This window comes from Haematobia irritans, chromosome 4 (genome assembly GCF_050003625.1).
Source record: "Haematobia irritans isolate KBUSLIRL chromosome 4, ASM5000362v1, whole genome shotgun sequence".
Taxonomy (NCBI): Eukaryota; Metazoa; Arthropoda; class Insecta; order Diptera; family Muscidae; genus Haematobia; species Haematobia irritans.
In genome coordinates, this window is record NC_134400.1 from 94,257,006 (window position 1) to 94,281,773 (window position 24,768).

The 24,768-nt window shown below is 38.5% G+C and overlaps 1 protein-coding gene across 1 annotated transcript in view; it reads left to right on the forward strand.

Moving 5' to 3' along the window:
* Window positions 1–24,768, forward strand: part of Dnah3 (dynein heavy chain 3, axonemal) — a 671,994-nt gene that overhangs the window by 37,756 nt on the left and 609,470 nt on the right. Inside the window, exon 9 of the mRNA XM_075308183.1 lies at window positions 21,341–21,457. Within this exon, the coding sequence (XP_075164298.1) occupies window positions 21,341–21,457 (117 nt within the window). The remainder of the gene's footprint in view (window positions 1–21,340; window positions 21,458–24,768) is intronic.

The window sequence follows — 24,768 nt, forward strand, 5'->3', positions numbered from 1 at the left end:
ATGTAAACATAACATTATTTTACAGAATCATACATTTGCTGGCCACGTGGAGCAGTGGTTAGCATATGTTCCGATTTTTTTTAACGAACCAAGAAAAAAAATTGTGCCCATAATGCCAAAATGATATACAAAACACATGTCCACGCATACATAAAATGCTGCTCTCAAGACGAAAACACACGCTGTTTTTTTTTAATGTCTATTCTCTTGGTTCCGAATGTCTATTGTCTTTACTCCGAATACTCATTCTAATATTCAAATTAAATAATATTTAGACTTAAGCATATCAAATTTTTGGCCTTATCATAAAACAGTTTTCCGAAACAACATAAAAGCGATTTCACAGAAATTGCTCTCTTTTCATTCTCTCGCTGTGTTATGTTCATATCTTTACATGGTGATGGGGGTATAATAAGTTTGTCATTCCGTTTGTAACACATCAAAATATCGACTTCGGACTATATAAACTATATATATTCTTGATCAGGGAGAAATTCTATGACGATATAGCCATGCCCGTCAGTCTGTTGTAATCACGCAACGGTCTTCAATAATGAAACAATCTTGCTGAAATTTTGCACAAACTCGTCTTTTGTCTGTAGGCAGGTCAAGTTGGAAAATGGGCTTTATCGGTCCAGGTTGTGACATAGTCCCCATATAAACCGACCTCCCGATTTGGGGTTTTGGGCTTGTACACCCTCAAAAAAAAAAATCGCTTCTTTAACATATGTTCCAAACATATTTTGCAGGAAGCACATATATTATTGGATACAGCCGAAACATTAATATGTTTGTTTTATGTGAACATATTATATGTTTGGAAGCATTTTGAGCCCAAAAATATTATATGCTTGGAAGAAATTTCCCAAAGACGATTGTGCTCATTGCCTAACATACTCGTAATTTTCACTTGCCTTTTATTTTTCTTTAATAATTCATTTTAAAGAAAATAAACTTTTTAAATTGTTTTAGCTGCAAAACTCGAACTTAATGCCCGCTTTTATATTTGAAGGTGTCCGTCAACTCCTCGTGGACTACTTATTAATAAAGAGGAACTAAACTTTGTTTTTATACATTTTACTGTGTAATTTTTCACTATTCCTCCTTATTTCATTTTACTGTCCCAACTCTAAAAAGAGTATAGTGCCCTTTCGTTATTTTTATGAAGACCCCTGATTTCTTTTAACGAACCAAGAAAAAAATTGTGCCCATAATGCCAAAATGATAAAGAAAATACACGTCCACACATACATAAAATGCTGCTCTCAAGGCGAAGACATATGCTGTTTGTTTTTCAAATGTCTGGTTCCGAATGTCTATTCTCTTTATTCAAATTAAATAATATTTAGACTTAAGCACATCAAATTTTTGGCCTTATCATAAAACAGTTTTCCGAAACAACATACAAGCGGTTTCACAGAAATTGTTCTCTTTTGAATCTTTCGCTGTGTTATGTTGATATCTTTCGTAAACTCTCCCGGTTTCCATCTCTATTTCTTTCTCTATTTCTTTCTCTATACTCTCTCTGTCGCTTCGAATAAAATATCACAACATATGTATGTTTAGTCGAAATTTGTAAATTTATATATGTTTGCATTCACACATATGATTTTTATGAAACATTCATGCCCCAAACATAATATATTCTAACATATTAACATAGATGTCCTAAACACTTAGTGTTAGTTTAGGAACATTACATGTTTGCACTTAAATATATTGTGTTTTAAAATTGTGCCCGAAACACATTTGGTTTATATCGGAACATATGAAAAACATATTTTTCTAACAGTGTTGAAACCGTACTTTTTATCCAATTTGCCTGAAATTGGAAATCTAGAGATACCTTAGGGCTGTAAATAGGTGTGCCGAAAATGGTGAGTATCGGTCCATGTTATCATATAGCCCCCATACAGACCGATTTCCCGATTTTACTTATTGGGCTTCTAGAATCTATAGTTTTTATATATATATAGGTATTGTAGGACCACACCCCATATAGACCGATCCCCCGATGGCTTATAAAAACCGTTGTTTTTATCCAATTTGTATGAAATGTGAAAGCTAGAAGTATTTTAGGACCATAAGGTGGTGTGCCGAAAACGGCGAATATCGGTCAAGGTTTTAGTATAGCCGCCATAACACCGATCTCCCAATGATATTTGATTTATGGTGGTGGATATTTAAGATTCAGCCCGGCCGAACTTACTGTTGTATATACTTGTTATACCCTCCACCATAGGATGGGGGGTATATTAATTTTGTCATTCCGTTTGTAACACATCGTAATATTGCTCTCAGACCCCATGAAGTATATATATTCTGGGTCGTGGTGAAATCCTGAGTCGATCTAAGCACGTCTGTTGAAGTCACGCTAACTTCCGAACGAAACAAGCTATTGACATGAAACTTGGCACAAGTAGTTGTTATTGATGCAGGTCGGATGGTATTGCAAATGGGCCATATCGGTCCACTTTTACGTATAGCCCCCATATAAACGGACCCCCAAATTTGGCTTGCGAGGCCTCTAAGAGAAGCAAATTTCATCCGATCCGGCTGAAATTTGGTACATGGTGTTAGTATATGTTCTCTAACAACCATGCAAAAATTGGTCCACATCGGTTCATAATTATATATAGCCCCCATATAAACCGATCCCCCGATTTGACTTGCAGAGCCTCTAAGAGAAACAAATTTCATCCGATCCGGCTGAAATTTGGTACATGATGTTAGTATATGGTCTCTAAGTATAAGTATATAAGTATATATAGCCCCCATATAAACCGATCCCCCGATTTGGATTGCAGAGCCTCTAAGATAAACAAATTTCATCCGATCCGGCTGAAATTTGGTACATGATGTAAGTATATGGTATCTAATGACCATGCAAAAATTGGTCTATATCGGTCCATAATTATATATAGCCCCATACAAACCGATCACCAGATTTGACCTCCGGAGCCTTTTGGAAGACCAAAATTCATCTGATTCAGTTGAAATTTGGTACGTGATGTTAATTTATGGCCTCAAATACCCATGCAAAAATTGGTCGATATCGATCCATAATTATATATAGGCCCCATATAAACCGATCCCCAGATTTGACCTCCGGAGCATCTTGGAAGAGCAAAATTCTTCCCATTCGGTTGAAATTTGGTACGTGATGTTAGTATATGGTATCCAACAACAATGCAGGAATTGGTTCCTATCAGTCCATAATTATATATAGCTCCCATATAAACCGATCGCCAGATTTGACCTCCGGTGCTGTTTGGAGAAGCAAAATTCATCCGATCTGGTTGAAATTTGGTACGTGGTGGTAGTATATGATATTTAACAACCATGCCAAAAGTGGTCCATATCAGTCCATAATCATATAAACCGATCCCGAGATTTGGTTTTGGAGCCTCTTGGAGGAGCAAATTTCATCCGAGTGAGTTGAAATTTGTGGATGACAGTCTTTCGTAGAAGTTTCTACGCAATCCGTGGTGGAGGGAACGTAAGATTCGGCCTGGCCGAACTTACGGCCGTATATACTTGTTTAATTTAATATATACCACGTATGGACTAACTTACAATTCAGAAGACGGTGTTAGGATGTTTTAAGATACCTTGCCATCGGAAAGTGTTACCGCAACCCAAGTAATTCGATTGTGGATGACAGTCTTCGGCCTGGCCGTATATAGTTGTTATACCCACCACCATAGAATGGTGACGGGGGTATAATAACTTTGTCATTCCGATTGTAACACATCGAAATAGTGATTTCCGACTATACAAAGTATATATGTATATATATATATATATATATATATATATATATATATATATATATATATATATATATATATATATATATATATATATATATATATATATATATATATATATATATATATATATATATATATATATATATATATATATATATATATATTGATATTTAACAATATATATATATTCTTGATCTTCTTGATCAGGGAGAAATTCTATGACGATATAACGATGTCCGTCTGTCCGTCTGTCTGTCTGTTGTAATCACGATACAGTCTTCAATAATGAAGCAATAGTGCTGAAATTTTGCACAAACTCGTCTTTTATCTGGGCAGGTCAAGTTCGAAGATGGGCTATATTGGTCCAGGTTTTGATATAGTCCCCATATAAACCGACCTCCCGATTTGGGGTCTTGGGCTTATAGAAATCGTAGTTTTTATCCAATTTGCCTTAAATTTGAAATCTAGAGGTATTTTATGACCATAAAGGGGTGTGCCAAAAATGGTGAGTATCGGTCCATGTTTTGGTATAGCCCTCCATATAGACCGATCTCCCGATTTTACTTCTTGGGCTTATATAAACCGCAGTTTTTATTCAATTTACCTGAAATTGGAAATCTAGAGATATTGTAGGACCACAAATACGTGTGCCAAAAATTGTGCGTATCGGTCCATGTTTTGATATGGTCCCCATATAAAACGACCTCCCGATTTGGGGTCTTGGGCTTATAGAAACCGTAGTTTTGATCCAATTTGTCTGAAATTGGAAATCTAGAGGTATTTTAGGACCATAAATACGTGTGCTGAAAATGGTGAGTATCGGTCCATATTTTGGTATAGCCCCCATATAGACCGATTTCCCGATTTTACTTCTTGGGCTAATAGAATCCGAAGTTTTTATCCTATTTGCCTGATATTGGAAGCCTAGAGGTAATTTCGGGTCATAAAGAGGTGTGCCGAAAACGGTGAGTATCGGTCCATATTTTAGTATAGCCCCCATAAGAACGATCTCCCGATTTAACTCCTTGGGTTTCTAGAAACCGTAGTTTTTTATCTGATTTGCCTCAAATTGTAAATATTCTGGTATTTTAGGCTCACAAAAATGTGTATCGGATTAAGTTTTTATCGGTCCATTTGGTTATGCCTCCATATAGACCGACTTCACTTCTTGAGGGTGTACAAGGCGCACTGATCATGAAAATTGCTTGAAACTCAATGTAACATTTCCAGATTTTACTTCTACAGATTTAAGATTTCAAATCAAGACGTTATTTTATAATTTTCTTGCACACCTACAAGAGATGTTAATGATTCCTCTAAAACTCAAACAAAAATGGTTCTTATAAATCCAGAATCTGGTATAGTCCTCATAGGTGAAATCTTTAAATTTATCTTCGGGAAGTGTCCTCAAGTCCTCAAGCCCTCCTGAAATTTCAAAGGAAACCCTAATAAGTTTGAAACTCTAATTCCCAACAGTGAGGCGTGGTGTACACAGACCCCGGGGAATAAAAGATATATAGATTTCTATACTGATGGCTCCAAATTGAATTGACAAGTGGGGTTCGGAGTATATTCTAAAGATCTGGAAATTCGAATAGCGAAAAGATTACCTAATCACTGTAGTGTTTTTCAGGCTGAAATATTGGCAATAAGAGAGGTGGTGAATTGGCTGAGAAGTAATGTTCCAACAAATATTGGCATTAATATATACTCAGACATTAATATATACTGCAATAAAATCCTTGGACTCTGTGTTCCTTAACTCGAAAACGGCCATAGACTGCCGCAAATCTCTCAACGAGATGGCTGAGCAGTACAATATTCACCTAATATGGGTGCCTGGCCATAGGAACATACCGGAGAACTGCGAAGCAGATGTGTTAGCAAGGCTAGGAACTACCTTACATATTCCAGGGGAACTAGAATCTGTTGGTATGCCTCTGGCCACCTGCAAGCTCTTACTGCGTGAGAAGGCTGTTATGATGGCCAATATTCGATGGGAAAATTGCAAGGGTTGTAACGACACCAAGCAAATATGGCCCCATTTAAACTTAAACCGCACACTAGATATGCTAGTGTTCTCAAGGCGTCAGATAGCACTCCTAATATCTGCTATAACGGGTCGCTGCCTGATAGGCGAATTTGCAAAAACTATAGGTGCGAAGTATAATGACTATTGTATAAGCTGTCATGACGTGGAGGAAAAGGAATCAATTAAACACCTCTTGTGTGAGTGTCCTGCTTTTTGGGTAAGGCGTAAGCGAATTTTAGGAGCATATAGCTTTAGATTACTGGCTGACCTGGAAAACGTTAACTTAAGCAATTTTTTAATGTTTTTGGAGCAATCTGGTTGGTTCCACAAAAGTAAATAATAGAGAAGGTTCAGTGGTTAAGACTAGAAGTGCCCATATGTAATAGGTACTTTTAGTTAAATGTGGTATCACAATGGACTGAATAGTCTAAGTGAGCCTGAAATTTAATCGGGCTGCCACTTTAACCTAACTTAACCTAACCTAGTTAATCTGTATGCTTCATTTGTGTATATTTATACCCACCACCATAGAATGGTGACGGGAGTATAATGAGTTTGTCATTCCGTTTGTAACACATCGAAATATCGATTTCCGACAATATAAAGTATATATATTCTTGATCAGAGAGAAATTCTAAGACGATATAAGTATGTCCGTCCGTCTGTCTGTTGTATTCACGCTACAGCCTTCAATAATGGCGCTATCATCCTGAAATTTGGCACAGATTCGTCTTTTGTTTGCAGGCAGGTCAAGTTCGAAGATGGGCTGTATCGGTCCAAGTTTTGATATAGTCCCCATATAAACCGACCTCCCGATTTGGGGTCTTGGGCGTACAAAAACTGTAGTTTTTATTAAATTTGCCTGAAATTGGAAATCTAGAGGTATTTTAGGACCATCAAAAAGTATACCGAAAATGGTGCCTATCGGTCCATGCTTTGGTATAACCCCCATATGAACCGATTTCCCGATTTTGCTCCTTGGGCGTCTAGAAAGTGTATTTTCTATCCGATTTGCCTGAGATTGGAAATCTAGGGGTATTCTAGGGCCATTAAAAGGTGTGCATGTTTTGATATAGCCCCCATATAGACCGATCTCCCGATTTTATTTCGTGGGCTCCTAGAATCCGTAGTTTTAATCCAATTTGAAATCTAGAGGTACTCTAGGACCATAAAGACGTGTACTGAAAATGGTGAGTACCGGTCCATATTTTTATATAGCCACCATATAGACCGATCTCCCGATTATATTTCTTGGTCTTCTAGAATCCGTAATTTTTAGCCCATTTGCCTCATATCGGAAATCTAGAGGTATTCTAGGACCTTAAAGAGGTGTGTTGAAAATGGTGAGTATCGGTCCATGTTTTGATATAGCACCCATATAGACCGATCTCCCGATTTTACTTCTTGGGCTTCTAGAATCCGTAGTTTTTATCCAATTTGCCTGAAATTTTAAATCTAGAGGTATTTTCGGGTCATAAAGAGGTGTGCCGAAAACGGTGAGTATCGGTCCATATTTTAGTATAGCCCCCATAAGAACGATCTCCCGATTTAATTCCTTGGGTTTCTAGAAGCCGTAGTTTTTTATCTGATTTGCCTGAAATTGTAAATATTCTGGTATTTTAGGCTCACAAAAACGTGTATCGGATTAAGTTTTTATAGGTCCATTTGGTAATGCCTCCATATAGACCGACTTCACTTCTTGAGGGTGTACAAGGCGCACTGATCATGAAAATTGCTTAAAACTCAATGTAACATTTCCAGATTTTACTTCTACAGATTTAAGATTTCAAATCAAGACGTTATTTTATAATTTTCTTGCACACCTACAAGAGATGTTAATGATTCCTCTAAAACTCAAACAAAAATGGTTCTTATAAATCCAGAATCTGATATAGTCCTCATAGGTGAAATCTTTAAATTTATCTTCGGGAAGTGTCCTCAAGTCCTCAAGCCCTCCTGAAATTTCAAAGGAAACCCTAATAAGTTTGAAACTCTAATTCCCAACAGTGAGGCGTGGTGTACACAGACCCCGGGGAATAAAAGATATATAGATTTCTATACTGATGACTCCAAATTGAATGGACAAGTGGGGTTCGGAGTATATTCTAAAGATCTGGAAATTCGAATAGCGAAAAGATTACCTAATCACTGTAGTGTTTTTCAGGCTGAAATATTGGCAATAAGAGAGGTGGTGAATTGGCTGAGAAGTAATGTTCCAACAAATATTGGCATTAATATATACTCAGACAGTCAACCTGCAATAAAATCCTTGGCCTCTGTGTTCCTTAACTCGAAAACGGCCATAGACTGCCGCAAATCTCTCAACGAGATGGCTGAGCAGTACAATATTCACCTAATATGGGTGCCTGGCCATAGGAACATACCGGGGAACTGCGAAGCAGATGAGTTAGCAAGTCTAGGAACTACCTTACATATTCCAGGGGAACTAGAATCTGTTGGTATGCCTCTGGCCACCTGCAAGCTCTTACTGCGTGAGAAGGCTGTTATGATGGCCAATATTCGATGGGAAAATTGCAAGGGTTGTAACGACACCAAGCAAATATGGCCCTACTTAAACTTAAACCGCACACTAGATATGTTAGTGTTCTCAAGGCGTCAGATAGCACTCATGATATCTGCTATAACGGGTCGCTGCCTGATAGGCGAATTTGCAAAAACTATAGGTGCGAAGTATAATGACTATTGTATAAGCTGTCATAATGTGGAGGAAAAGGAATCAATTAAACACCTCTTGTGTGAGTGTCCTGCTTTTTGTGTAAGGCGTAAGCGAATTTTAGGAGAATATAGCTTTAGATTACTGGCTGACCTGGAAAACTTTAAGTTAAATGTGGTATCACAATGGACTGAATAGTCTAAGTGAGCCTGAAATTTAATCGGGCTGCCACTTTAACCTAACCTAACCTAATATTTGGTTCATGGTGGTGGGTATTTAAGATTACTTAGACTTTAAGTCTGTAGATGTTGTAGAAGTCTAACAAATTTTGTCCAGATCGAGTCGATTTAAATGTATGTATTTCGGACAAACCTATAACACCCAACACATTTGACGGATTTAATATGGTATCGAAAGTGTGGATCTACAATGTGGTGCAGGGTATAAAATAGTCGGCCGCGCCCGACTTTAGACTTTTCTCACTGGTTCTTACTAACATTGTGTTTTGTCCCAGGGCGTTAGGTTAGGTTAGGTTAGGTGGCAGCCCGATGTATCAGGCACACTTAGACTATTCAGTCCATTGTGATACCACATTTGGTGAACTTCTCTCTTATCACTGAGTGCTGCCCGATTCCATGTTAAGCTCAATGACAAGGGACCTCCTTTTTATAGCCGAGTCCGAACGGCGTTCCACATTGCAGTGAAACCACTTAGAGAAGCTTTGAAACCCTCAGAAATGTCACCAGCATTACTGAGGTGGGATAATCCACCGCTGAAAAACTTTTTGGTGTTCGGTCGAAGCAGGAATCGAACCCACGACCTTGTGTATGCAAGGCGGGCATGCTAACCATTGCACCACGGTGGCTCCCAGGCGTTAAATTGTAAGTCTGGAGATTTTGTAGAAGTGTAAAAGATCTTTACCAAATTGGTTCAGACTTGAATATGCGTATATGGGAATATATGCCCTTGCTAGATACCAAAAAAATTTAAAGATTTGAGATGGTATCTACAATTATGGCCCACAAGGTGGTTAAGTGTGTAACAAAGTGGGCCTGCAACTTTAGATTTTCCTTATTTGTTATATTTATAAAAGAAAAATCATGAAGGGGAAGCGAAGCGGGTTCGGTTGGTCTAATTAAACAGCGGTGAATTTATAATCAAATCCATTGAATTTATTTTTTATTTTTATATAAATATTTGTTTCCATTTAAATTCATCAATTAATTAGTTCTGGTAATTTGCAAATGCTTCTCAAAAGAATTTCCACGAATGTGAAAATATCGAACAGCAGAGTTTAAAATTCCCGCGGGGTGAATTTTTATTGAATTTTTTAATTTTGCGACATTTCAGTCTCCAAAATTTAAATTTTTACTTGAAATGGTCTATTTAGCATATATTTTGTGATTTCTCAAAAATAACTTAAATTGGAATTTGAGAAAACTTGGCAGATGGTCCCTGGATGCGCTTAAAAAGAGATGTGTTTGGAGCAGCTTTCGATTCCTTATGCTGCGTACCTAACCATTCCATCATACATCACTGCAACATTCATTACACGTTGTACAAACCTCGAAGTGGTTGAGGTCAATCAAAGTGCAGTATATTTGGCCAATATATACTCTGTGGTACGAACACTATTTTGTCCGTCGGTTTTTATTAATTAGCGTTGATGAGCTAGTGTTCATTGCAGTTTTGGTCAAATTAATTTGGTTCATGTTATTAATTAGTTACAATTTCAAATGGTCCTCTTCACGCTCGAATGGATTAACGAATCGTGAACATTGTGAATACGTGAGTGGGGTATTCGAAATAGTGTTTTCGTATTTAGTCAATAGATGTCGTTGGAATCATTTATAACCTGTGTCACCAATCACATTGTATCATAACATATGATGTTGGAAAAGTGACATTTCAACCTTCATGTAAAAAACAAGTGACTAAAGTCGAAAGATGGGCGGGCCGGCTATAACATACCCTTAACCAACCCTAATATATTATGAAGCCTAAGCATTCAAATAAATTTGGTACGTGGTGTTAGTATATGGTCTCCAACAACCATGCAAAAATTGGTCCATATCGGTCCATAATTCTATATAACCGATCCCCAGATTTGACTTCCGGAACCTCTTGGAGGAGCAAAATTCATTCGATCCAGTTGAAATTTGGAACGTGGTGTCAGTATATGGTCTCTAACAAGCATGCCAGAATTGGTCCATATCGGTCCATAATTATATACAGACCCCATATAAACCGATCCCCAGATTTGACCTCCGGAGCCTCTTGGAGGAGCAAAATTCATCCGATCCGGTTGAAATTTGGTATGTGGTGTTAGTATATGGTCTCTAATAACCATGCAAAAATTGGTCCATATCGGTCCATAATTCTATATAGCCCCCATATAAACTGATCCCCAGATTTCACCTCCGGAGCCTCTCGGAGTAGCAAAATTCATCCGATTCGGTTGAAATTTGGTACATTGCGCTAGTATATGACCGCTAACAGCCATGCAAAAATGGTCCATATCGGTCTATATTTATATATAGCCGATGCCCAATCACATAAAAATTGGTCCATATCGCCAAAAATAATACACCAAAATTTTATTTCTACAAAAATTTTGTCCAAATTTTATTACTATATAAAGTTTTGTCAAAATTTTATTACTATAGAAAGTTTTGTCAAAATTTTATTTCTATAGAAGATTTTGTCAAAATTTTATTTCTATAGAAAATTTTGTCCAAATTTTATTTCTATAGAAAATTCTGTCAAAATTTTATTTCTATAGTTTTTATACCCTCCGCCATAGGATGGGGGGTATATTAACTTTGTCATTCCGTTTGTAACACATCGAAATATTGCTCTAAGACCCCATAAAGTATATATATTCTGGGTCGTGGTGAAATTCTGAGTCGATCTGAGCATGTCCGTCCGTCCGTCCGTCCGTCCGTCTGTTGAAATCACGCTAACTTCCGAACGAAACAAGCTATCGACTTGAAACTTGGCACAAGTAGTTGTTAATGATGTAGGTCGGATGGTATTGCAAATGGGCCATATCGGTCCACTTTTACGTATAGCCCCCATATAAACGGACCCCCAAATTTGGCTTGCGAGGCCTCTAAGAGAAGCAAATTTCATCCGATCTGGCTGAAATTTGGTACATGGTGTTAGTATATGGTCTCTAACAACCATGCAAAAATTGGTCCACATCGGTCCATAATTATATATAGCCCCCATATAAACCGATCCCCCGATTTGGCTTGCAAGCCTCTGAGAGAAGCAAATTTCATCAAATCTGGCTGAAATTTGGTACATGGTGTTAGTATATGGTCTCTAACAACCATGCAAAAATTGGTCCAGATCGGTCCATAATTATATATAGCCCCCATATAAACCGATCCCACGATTTGGTTTGCGAAGCCTCTAAGAGAAGCAAATTTCATCCGATCCGGCTGAAATTTGGTACATGGTGTTAGTATATGATCTCTAAGAACCGTGCAAAAATTGGTCCACATCGGTCCATAATTATATATAGCCCCCATATAAACCGATCACCAGAATTGACCTCCGGAGCCTCTTGGAAGACCAAAATTCATCTGATTCAGTTGAAATTTGGTACGTGGTGTTAATATATGGCCTCAAACTCCCATGCAAAAATTGGTCGAAATCGGTCCATAGTTATATATAGCCCCCATATAAACCGATCCCCAGATTTGACCTCCGGAGCCCCTTGGAAGAGCAAAATTCATCCGATTCGGTTGAAATTTGGTACGTGATGTTAGTATATGGTATCCAACAACCATGCAGGAATTGGTTCATATCAGTCCATAATTATATAAACCGTTCCCCAGAGTTGACCTCCGGTGCCTTTTAGAGAAGCAAAATTCATCCGATCTGGTTGAAATTTTGTACGTGGTTAGTATATTATATTTAACAACCATGTTAAAAGTGGTCCATATCAGTCCATAATCATATATAGCCCCCATATAAACCGATCCCGAGATTTGGTTTTGGAGCCTCTTGGAGGAGCAAATTTCGTCCGAGTCAGTTGAAATTTAGTACATTGTGCTAGTATATGGCCGTTAACAACCATGCCTAACTAGATCCATATCGGTCTATAGTTATATATAGCCCTCAGATAAATCGATCCCCAATCACACAAAAATTTGTCCATATCAATATTTCTATATAGCCCCCATATAAGCGACCCCGATATTTCAATTCTGGCTCCCTACGTACCGTGCAAAAGTCCATATCGATTCGTAATTATTTGTAGACTTACCTACACATACTTTTTTTTCTAATGTATACCACGTATGGACTAACACACAATTTAGAAACTATTTAAGCTATCACAACCCAAGTAATTCGATTGTGGCTGACAGTCTTTCGTAGAAGTTTCTACGCAATCCATGGTGGAGGGTACATAAGATTCGGCCTGGCCGAACTTACGGCCGTTTATACTTGTTATTTCTAAAGTTTCTATTCAATCCATGGTGGAGGGTACATAAGATTCGGCCTGGCCGAACTTACGGCCGTATTTTCATGTTTTATTTCCAATTGTTTTCCTAGAAAAATATTTATAATTTACAATATGGCATGTCAGTTATGTATATAAAATTCAAAACAACCCTCATTTTATAGAACAGTTCTAGGAGTTTTTGAAGAAGCTGCTCATTTCATTGGCAATTGATAGCGGACCTGTCATGTGGGCACGCTCCTTTTAAAAAGTGCCGAGCTTCATGTGTGCTCCGGCACTCAAAAAAGGGTTTTTATGTTTTTTCAGCTCATTTTTTAGCAAAATTCAAACACTGTTTTTATACCCTAAACCACATAGTGGTCAGGGTATAATAAGTTTGATCGGCCAAAAAATGTGCCTACCAGAAATATTGATTTTAGACCCCATAAAATATATACCGATCGACTCAGAATCACCTCCTGAGTCGATCTAGCGCTTGGTGTCCGACCGTCCGTCTGTCCATGTATTTGTTGTTCACAGGATTCCGGTCGCAATTATTAACCGATTTTGATGAAATTTGGTACAGGGAGTTTTTTGGGCACAAGGGCAAACGCTATTGAATTTGGAAGAAATCGGATCAAATTTAGATATAGCTCCCATATATATGTATCGCCCGATTTCGACAAATGGGGTCACGTTGCGCGTTTTTGCAAACGCATCGTCACCAAATTTGGCAAAAGGTAATCTTTTCCATCGCCCTTCAAGTCTGCAAAATTTCATCCAAATAGCTCCCATATATATGTATCGCCCGATTTTCCCAAATTTGGCCACAAAACCCTTATTTATCAACCGATCTGACCCAAATTTGGCTAAATGTAGTCTTCTATAGCACTTACGCTATTGAATTTGGAAGAAATCGGATCAAATTTAGATATAGCTCCCATATATATGTATCGCCCGATTTCGACAAATGGGGTCACGTTGCGCGTTTTTGCAAACGCATCGTCACCAAATTTGGCAAAAGGTAATCTTTTCCATCGCCCTTCAAGTCTGCAAAATTTCATCCAAATAGCTCCCATATACAGTATGTCAAGAAAGTGTTTTGACAATAGGATAAAACTTATGTTTTGTTCCAAAATTAAATATAATTTAATTTTAAAAAATATTTTATTATGTATTTTGCAAAGTATACATATTTTATTTTTCTCAAAACGAATTAACATTTAGATTTTTACTTCAATTATTTCTGGAATTTGAAATATTTGGCAATGTCAAAAGACTTTCTTGACACACTGTATATGTATCGCCCGATTTTCCCAAATTTGGCCACAAAACCCTTATTTATCAACCGATCTGACCCAAATTTGGCTAAATGTGGTCTTCTATAGCACTTACTATATGTGCAAAAAATCATCGAAATCGGTTCAGATTTAGATATAGCTCCCATATATATGTACCGCCCGATTTTTCTAAATTTGGCCATAAAACCCTTATTTATTAACCGATCTTACTAAAAGATTATTATTCAACCGTCGAACTGAACGGACGTGTTTTCTAATAGCGGAGTATTTCATCGTTATAAGTACTTATTACGAATTTCACGTGTGGTGGAAATAATAAACCACCATGCAGCGAAATTCAAAGTCATCCACTGGGTTGCTAACTTCAGGGCCCAGTGGACGGGTAACGACTGAAGTTATAAATTTGGGCAGCGACCAAGAGTCAGGCCCAATTAATCGACCTGTAGACGGGTCGACTGGCGGTGACACTTTGGCAAGTCGAACCTTTTCTAAGGTGACGACATCAAAAGGAGGCAATCCCTCTCGAAAGAGATTCAAGGAACGAAGAAATGCTTTGTTTATCCTAAAGAAATTAGGATCAGTCGACCCAAGCACGTTGTCGGCTAAGCAAAGCGATTCCTTAAAATGGGCTCAAGGAATTCTTGAAGCTGGAAAAAGGGAACGATCACCGGATGAGCTACCATCCTCCAAACGGGATCAAAGATCGTTTGCCTCAGTTGCAAAAGACAGCCTTGTGATGGCTATTATTAATAAAGGAGCATTGGACGGTATGATTCCAAGGCAAAAATGGGGGGAAATTGAGAACGCGATGTCTGGTGTCCACTCAGAGGTGCGAAAAAAGTTTCCCGGACCAAGTCCTCGACGGCAAGATGCTGGATGGTATCAAGGACGATATAAGTTAATAGCTTTTGCAGACCAGAGGTCTATGGATTGCTTTAAAGCTGCATTGATGCTAATTGGTGAAGTTTGGGAAGGAGCCGCTTTGGAGTTAGTCGATAAAAAAGACATGCCGGCTAAACCTAGAGCACATGCATGGATACCGGCAAACCCTCCTGATCCTGAGTCAATACTAGAGAGACTAAAAGAATGTAACCCAGATCTTCCAACCGCCGATTGGAAGGTTGGTCGTTTGGATGAGGTGGATGGACCAAGACGACATGCGGTGTTTATATTAAACATAGAGTCACTGCCACATCTAGCCCAGACCCAAGGACGCGTAAGTTATGGCTTTCATGATATCCATATGAAGGTATACAAAAGCGATCAGCCAAAGGATACCGAAACGGACAAGCCTCCGGTAGAGTCAGCAGTGAAAAAATCTCCTAGCGAAGCCGAAGGAGACATAAAACCTACAGACTATGGCGAAAATCATATGCGGGAAGTTTCTACAGGCTCAAGCCTCACCAAAGCTGAACCGCGGATTGTTGCGAGAGTCACCGAGATCTGTGAAGAGGAAGCCCTTGATGACTCAATTGAAGCGGCTGATGTGACGGTGGTTGAAAATTTGGATGGTTCTACGGTTCCTCCAGATAAATCTTCACCATTGTAAGGCCGCTTGTGCTGCCTTAAAAGTTCTCCTGATGAAAGGAGACATAGATATAGTTCTTATTCAAGAACCATACATATATAAGAACAAGATCTGTGAATTAAGCACTCCGGGTTTCAAACTTTTGCATAATACCGGTAACGATATAAATCGAGCATGTATAATTGCTAAAAACGAACTAAACTTGTTTCTGCTTCCTTCATTGAGCAATGCAGACACTGTCGTAGCCAGTCTAGAGATATCCACATGCAAATATTGGGTATCTTCGGTCTACATGGGACATGATAGGGATATGCCACCCTGTGCCGTTAAGACCTTAGTTGAGGAGTCACTAAAAACAAAGACAAAACTCATTATGGGATGCGATGCAAATGCACATCATAGTATTTGGGGAAGTAGTGATACTAATGCAAGGGGAGAGTCGCTAATAGAGTTTATTTTGCGTACTAACCTGGTAGTTTGCAATAAGGGAGATGCACCAACCTTCGTCACCAGGAACAGACAAGAGGTTTTGGACGTAACGTTGACCTCTCCGGAACTGAATGATAAGATATCTGAGTGGCAAGTTTTGAGGGAACATAGCTTCTCAGATCATCGCTACATCAGTTTCAGATTGGCTGTTCGTACTTCAAAGACCATATTTCCGCCAAATGTTAGGAAAGCTGATTGGAATAGGTATAGGGAATCGTTCAATTTGATGATACCGGAAGTGCCGGAGACAAATATGGGCACTGTGCAAGATATCGAACACGCAGTGGAGCGGATTACTAAGGCCTTCAACATTTCACTGAAAGCTGCATGCCCTAGAGGAAAGCCAAGGGGAAAAAATCGGCCGCCATGGTGGACTACGGAGTTAAGTAATATGAGGAAATCCTGCAGGAAGCTCTTTAACAAAGCAAAGTCCACAAGAGCTCCGGAGGATTGGGACACTTACAAGATGAATCTGAGAGAATATAAACGAGAACTGAGAAGGTCTCAACAAAACTCTTGGGATGATTACTGTAGCAGTATTGAGAATACGTCAGAGGCTTCCAGATTACGGAAGGTACTAGCATCCACTAACACCGCTCCAGGTTTCATTAAAACATCGGAGGGAAATTGGACAACGTCCAGTGAGGAGACGTTGGAGGTACTTTTGGACACACACTTCCCTGGAAATCAGACGGTTGAACCATGTTCCGGCGGTGTAACAGAGGCTCAGCGATCATTTCCTATCGAGGAAATTGTGTCGGAATCTAGAATAAAATGGGCTTTAAATAGCTTTGGACCATTCAAATCCCCCGGACCTGATGGAATTACTCCGGCGGAGTTACAGGCAGTGGCTGGAAGAATTATCCCCTGGTTGACGGTGATATATAAACAATGTGTAAACTTAGCATATATTCCAGAAAAGTGGAGGGAAACAAAAGTCGTCTTCATACCTAAAGCAGGAAAAGCCTCTCACTCGAGTGCGAAGGATTTCCGACCAATCAGCTTATCCTCATTCCTACTTAAGACCCTGGAGAGGATGATAGACATGTATCTTAGAACTACCGTGGATTCAGGTTTGCTCTCGAAACGACAGCATGCATACTCGAAGGGCAGGTCTACTGAGACCGCATTGCATGAACTGGTCAGCTTTATTGAAAGCTCACTATCTGTCAAAGAATACACAATCGTGGCGTTTCTAGACATCGAAGGGGCGTTCAATAATATCCATCCGAGCTCGATATTAAATGGACTGACAACTCTGAATGTTGATCCAGGTATTCTTAGGCTGTTAGACGAACTTCTAATGAAGAGACGTATTTCAGCCACACTAGGGCAAGCAAACATACAAAGGTATGTGAACAGAGGCACTCCCCAAGGAGGAGTTCTATCACCTCTTCTTTGGAATGTTGCTATAAACAACCTTCTGGTTTCTCTAGAAAAAGAAAGGATAAAAGTGGTGGCATACGCAGATGATGTGGCGCTAGCAGTCAGGGGAAAATTCCCATCCACAATCAGAGATATTATACAGAGAGCTCTCCGGATGACTGAGAAATGGGCGAAAGATAATGGTCTTGGTGTAAATCCAGCAAAGACAGAAATAGTCATGTACTGCAAAGATCGCAAAACTCCCACGGTTAGGCCCATTTCCTTAGGGGGTACTGAAATTCCCTTTGGTGAGTGTGCAAAATACCTTGGCGTTATTTTGGACAGGAAGCTGAATTTTAGGCTTAATATTGAAGAGAGGGCGAGAAAAGCCACGGTAGCTTTGTACTCGTGCAAAAAGGCAATAGGGAAAAAGTGGGGACTAAGACCAAAAATTGTGCATTGGCTATACACGGCAGTGGTTAGACCTATAATGCTATATGGTGTTGTAGTCTGGTGGCCGGCACTTCAGAACCCGACTTGTTTAGATAAAGTTCAGCGTATGGCGAGCTTATGTATCTCAGGCGCATTTAGTAAGACAGGAACAGACTCCCTTAATGTCATGCTACATCTATTGCCTTTAGACATTTTGGCCAAACAGTCAGCTGCAACAACGGCTGTGCGGTTGCGCGAGCTATCGCTGTGGTCGGAAAAAATGTACGGTCATAGTTCGGTCCTCAAAGTAATGCCAGATGTGCCTTACGTAGTGGATTACACCCTGGCAAAACCACTTTTCGACAAAAAGTTTGAAACTCTAATTCCCAACAGTGAGGCGTGGTGTACACAGACCCCGGGGAATAAAAGATATATAGATTTCTATACTGATGGCTCCAAATTGAATGGACAAGTGGGGTTCGGAGTATATTCTAAAGATCTGGAAATTCGAATAGCGAAAAGATTACCTAATCACTGTAGTGTTTTTCAGGCTGAAATATTGGCAATAAGAGAGGTGGTGAATTGGCTGAGAAGTAATGTTCCAACAAATATTGGCATTAATATATACTCAGACAGTCAACCTGCAATAAAATCCTTGGACTCTGTGTTCCTTAACTCAAAAACGGCCATAGACTGCCGCAAATCTCTCAACGAGATGGCTGAGCAGTACAATATTCACCTAATATGGGTGCCTGGTCATAGGAACATACCGGGGAACTGTGAAGCAGATGTGTTAGCAAGGCTAGGAACTACCTTACATATTCCAGGGGAACTAGAATCTGTTGGTATGCCTCTGGCCACCTGCAAGCTCTTACTGCGTGAGAAGGCTGTTATGATGGCCAATATTCGATGGGAAAATTGCAAGGGTTGTAACGACACCAAGCAAATATGGCCCCATTTAAACTTAAACCGCACACTAGATATGCTAGTGTTCTCAAGGCGTCAGATAGCACTCCTAATATCTGCTATAACGGGTCGCTGCCTGATAGGCGAATTTGCAAAAACTATAGGTGCGAAGTATAATGACTATTGTATAAGCTGTCATGACGTGGAGGAAAAGGAATCAATTAAACACCTCTTGTGTGAGTGTCCTGCTTTTTGTGTAAGGCGTAAACGAATTTTAGGAGCATATAGCTTTAGATTACTGGCTGACCTGGAAAACGTTAACTTAAGCAGTTTGTTAATGTTTTTGGAGCAATCTGGTTGGTTCCACAAAAGTTAATAATAGAGAAGGTTCAGTGGTTAAGACTAGAAGTGCCCATATGTAATAGGTACTTTTAGTTAAATGTGGTATCACAATGGACTGAATAGTCTAAGTGAGCCTGAAATTTAATCGGGCTGCCACTTTAACCTAACCTAACCTACTAAAAGTTTTCTAGATTCAGTCCTCTATAGTACTAACTATATGTGCAAAATTTCATCGAAATCGGTTCAGATGTAGATATAGCTCCCATATATGTATCACCCGATTTTGAAAAATTCGCCCCTAATAACCTTATGTTTGACCATACAGGCCTCATTTCTTAACTGATCTTACTGAAATCTTGCACAAGGTAACCTTTTGTGGTATTAATCAAACCCGCAAAAATATTTTGCAATTTGGTTCAGATTTAGATATAGCTTCCATATATATGCATCGCTCTATTTTCCCAAATTTGGCCATAATACTCTTATTTATTAACCAATGTTACTCAAATTTCAAATTTTGATGTACTAGCCGATCGTATTTATACGTACTTGTAGCTTTTACATAAGAATATTGCTCGATTTTTACAAATTTTGATTTATTACCCACACTAATTTAACGATTTTCTCTTTTTTAATAATGGGCTCAATATTAGTGGCATACTAACTCCGTAGGTGCAATATCAACACAGCCAGTGTTGCTAGAAGTAGGGGAAATTCCCTATATGTAGGGTTTTTCTAATATTTAGCGTGTTGTAGGGACGTAGGGCCACAATGTAGGACATTTTTTTGGTGGACATTTTGGTGGCTCTAGAGGAGGAAATTAGAAGCCGGCAAGAATTGATCTTTAACAATGTGTGGGAAACTTTATTCCTGTAGAAAATTTTGTCAACATTTTATTTCTATAGAACATTTTGTCAAAATTGTATTTCTATAGAAATTTTTTTCAAAATATTATTTCTATAAAAAATTTCTCAAAATTTTATTTCTGTGGAATTTTTTCTCAAAATTTTATTTCTATAAAATTTATTGTCAAAACTTTATTTCTATAGAAAAATTTCTCACAAAAATTTGTTTATAGAAACTTTTTCCAAAATTTTATTTTTATAGAGATTTAACAAAAAAGATTACTAATTTAGGTAGAATTCTACCCACTGTGACAACCGTGGTGGTAATACAAATTTATATTCTATGTTATATACGTTGCATATTCATGTTTTAAGATAATAAAGTACTTAGAACCATTTTTGTTTTGTAACATTTTTTAAATTTAACGAAAAATATAGTAGGGAAAATTGTTTGTGAATGTATGGGAATGCAGGGAACTTTTTTTGTCCTTTTAGGGTAAACCGAACATTTTCCCTGGTAACATTGACTATGAGCTATAGTCAGATTGACACAAAGCACCCATAGACATGTACCCCTTAATTTTCTTAAATATGCAACTGCGGTTTATCTCGCAGACCTATATGTTACCTCACAAATGCTTATGATTACTAATTCTGTAATGGTGGTTTAGGGTATGATATAGTCGGCCCCGCCCGACTTTCTACTTTACTTACTTGTTAATATATGTCAAAAGTGTACTTGAAGTATTTTGTTATTGCAAAAATAAAAATTTTGTAACGAAAAACAGTTTTTTACGATACCTGTTTTCCAAAAAATTTCCTTTTTGTATGTACACTTTGAAAGTGATATGGGAAAGATGAAATTAGCTAAAACAAAAACTATAATTGAATTTTATAAAAGTGCTCAACGTTTATTAGAAATATAATATATGATTCTTCCAAACAAGGATACATTTAATAGGCAACTCTCTTTTAAATTTGAGTTTTGGGTCCTTCATACTGGGAAGCAAATTTGCAATGGTAAACCATTGTTTACCAATCACTTTTCACTGTAAGTAAGTTTATTTGGAAGAAAAGTATAGAATGTTTGCGATAAACCCTTATAAAATTATTATGCTTTGTAATTTAGTAAAATTAAAATATTAGTACTCTTGCTTCACAGTTTTTATTCAATTCTTTATAAAATTAATTGTTTTTCAGCTTTCGGTTCTGAGCTTGGAAGCATATCCATCGAAATTGATAAAGAAAGTTTTGCCTTACATAAATATCAAACTTACATTTCTTCAAGATGCATTCAAATTTATACAGAAGGAAGAGGTAAGTAGAGTTTTGATAAATCCGTTTTTATACCCTCCACCATAGGATGGGGGGTATATTAACTTTGTCATTCCGTTTGTAACACATCGAAATATTGCTCTAAGACCCCATAAAGTATATATATTCTGGGTCGTGGTGAAATTCTGAGTCGATCTGAGCATGTCCGTCCGTCCGTCCGTCTGTTGAAATCACGCTAACTTCCGAACGAAACAAGCTATCGACTTGAAACTTGGCACAAGTAGTTGTTAATGATGTAGGTCGGATGGTATTGCAAATGGGCCATATCGGTCCACTTTTACGTATAGCCCCCATATAAACGGTCCCCAAATTTGGCTTGCGAGGCCTCTAAGAGAAGCAAATTTCATCCGATCTGGCTGAAATTTGGTACATGGTGTTAGTATATGGTCTCTAACAACCGTGCAAAAATTGGTCCACATCGGTCCATTATTATATATAGCCCCCATATAAACCGATCCCCCGATTTGGCTTGCGAGGCCTCTAAGAGATACAAACTTCATCCGATTCGGCTGAAATTTGGTACATGGTGTTAGTATATGGTCTCTAACAACCATGCAAAAATTGGTCCACATCGGTCCATACTTATATATAGCCCCATATAAACCGATCCCCCGATTTGGCTTTCGGAACCTCTAAGAGAAGCAAATTTCATCCGATCCGGCTGAAATTTGGTACATGGTGTTAGTATATGGTCTCTAACAACCATGCAAAAGTTGGTCGACATCGGTCCATAATTATATATAGCCCCCATATAAACCGATCACCAGAATTGACCTCCGGAGCCTCTTGGAAGACCAAAATTCATCTGATTCAGTTGAAATTTGGTACGTGGTGTTAATATATGTCCTCAAACTCCCATGCAAAAATTGGTCGAAATCGGTCCATAGCTATATATAGCCCCCATATAAACCGATCCCCAGATTTGACCTCCGGAGCCCCTTGGAAGAGCAAAATTCATCCGATTCGGTTGTAATTTGGTACGTGATGTTAGTATATGGTATCCAACAACCATGCAGGAATTGGTTCATATCAGTCCATAATTATATATAGCACCCATATAGACCGTTCCCCAGAGTTGACCTCCGGTGCCTTTTAGAGAAGCAATATTCATCCGATCTGGTTGAAATTTTGTACGTGGTTAGTATATTATATTTAACAACCATGTTAAAAGTGGTCCATATCAGTCCATAATCATATATAACCCCCATATAAACCGATCCCGAGATTTGGTTTTGGGGCCTCTTGGAGGAGCAAATTTCGTCCGAGTCAGTTGAAATTTAGTACATTGTGCTAGTATATGGCCGTTAACAACCATGCATAACTAGATCCATATCGGTCTATAGTTATATATAGCCCTCAGATAAATCGATCCCCAATCACACAAAAATTTGTCCATATCAATATTTGTATATAGCCCCCATATAAGCGACCCCGATATTTCAATTCTGGCTCCCTACGTACCGTGAAAAAGTCCATATCGATTCGTAATTATTTGTAGACTTACCTACACATACTTTTTTTGTCTAATGTATACCACGTATGGACTAACACACAATTTAGAAACTATTTAAGCTATCACAACCCAAGTAATTTGATTGTGGCTGACAGTCTTTCGTAGAAGTTTCTACGCAATCCATGGTGGAGGGTACATAAGATTCGGCCTGGCCGAACTTACGGCCGTTTATACTTGTTTACATCTTCGATCTCCATTTCGGTTCACATTTTATTTTTTTTATACCCTCCATCATAGGATGGGGGTATATTAACTTTGTCATTCCGTTTGTAACACATTGAAATATTGCTCTAAGACCCCATAAAGTATATATATTCTGGGTCGTGGTGAAATTCTGAGTCGATCTGAGCATGTCCGTCCGTCCGTCCGTCCGTCCGTCTGTTGAAATCACGCTAACTTCCGAACGAAACAAGCTATCGACTTGAAACTTGGCACAAGTAGTTGTTAATGATGTAGGTCGGATGGTATTGCAAATGGGCCATATCGGTCCACTTTTACGTATAGCCCCCATATAAACGGTCCCCAAATTTGGCTTGCGAGGCCTCTAAGAGAAGCAAATTTCATCCGATCTGGCTGAAATTTGGTACATGGTGTTAGTATATGGTCTCTAACAACCGTGCAAAAATTGGTCCACATCGGTCCATTATTATATATAGCCCCCATATAAACCGATCCCCCGATTTGGCTTGCGAGGCCTCTAAGAGATACAAACTTCATCCGATTCGGCTGAAATTTGGTACATGGTGTTAGTATATGGTCTCTAACAACCATGCAAAAATTGGTCCACATCGGTCCATACTTATATATAGCCCCATATAAACCGATCCCCCGATTTGGCTTTCGGAACCTCTAAGAGAAGCAAATTTCATCCGATCCGGCTGAAATTTGGTACATGGTGTTAGTATATGGTCTCTAACAACCATGCAAAAGTTGGTCCACATCGGTCCATAATTATATATAGCCCCCATATAAACCGATCACCAGAATTGACCTCCGGAGCCTCTTGGAAGACCAAAATTCATCTGATTCAGTTGAAATTTGGTACGTGGTGTTAATATATGTCCTCAAACTCCCATGCAAAAATTGGTCGAAATCGGTCCATAGCTATATATAGCCCCCATATAAACCGATCCCCAGATTTGACCTCCGGAGCCCCTTGGAAGAGCAAAATTCATCCGATTCGGTTGTAATTTGGTACGTGATGTTAGTATATGGTATCCAACAACCATGCAGGAATTGGTTCATATCAGTCCATAATTATATATAGCACCCATATAGACCGTTCCCCAGAGTTGACCTCCGGTGCCTTTTAGAGAAGCAATATTCATCCGATCTGGTTGAAATTTTGTACGTGGTTAGTATATTATATTTAACAACCATGTTAAAAGTGGTCCATATCAGTCCATAATCATATATAACCCCCATATAAACCGATCCCGAGATTTGGTTTTGGGGCCTCTTGGAGGAGCAAATTTCGTCCGAGTCAGTTGAAATTTAGTACATTGTGCTAGTATATGGCCGTTAACAACCATGCATAACTAGATCCATATCGGTCTATAGTTATATATAGCCCTCAGATAAATCGATCCCCAATCACACAAAAATTTGTCCATATCAATATTTGTATATAGCCCCCATATAAGCGACCCCGATATTTCAATTCTGGCTCCCTACGTACCGTGAAAAAGTCCATATCGATTCGTAATTATTTGTAGACTTACCTACACATACTTTTTTTGTCTAATGTATACCACGTATGGACTAACACACAATTTAGAAA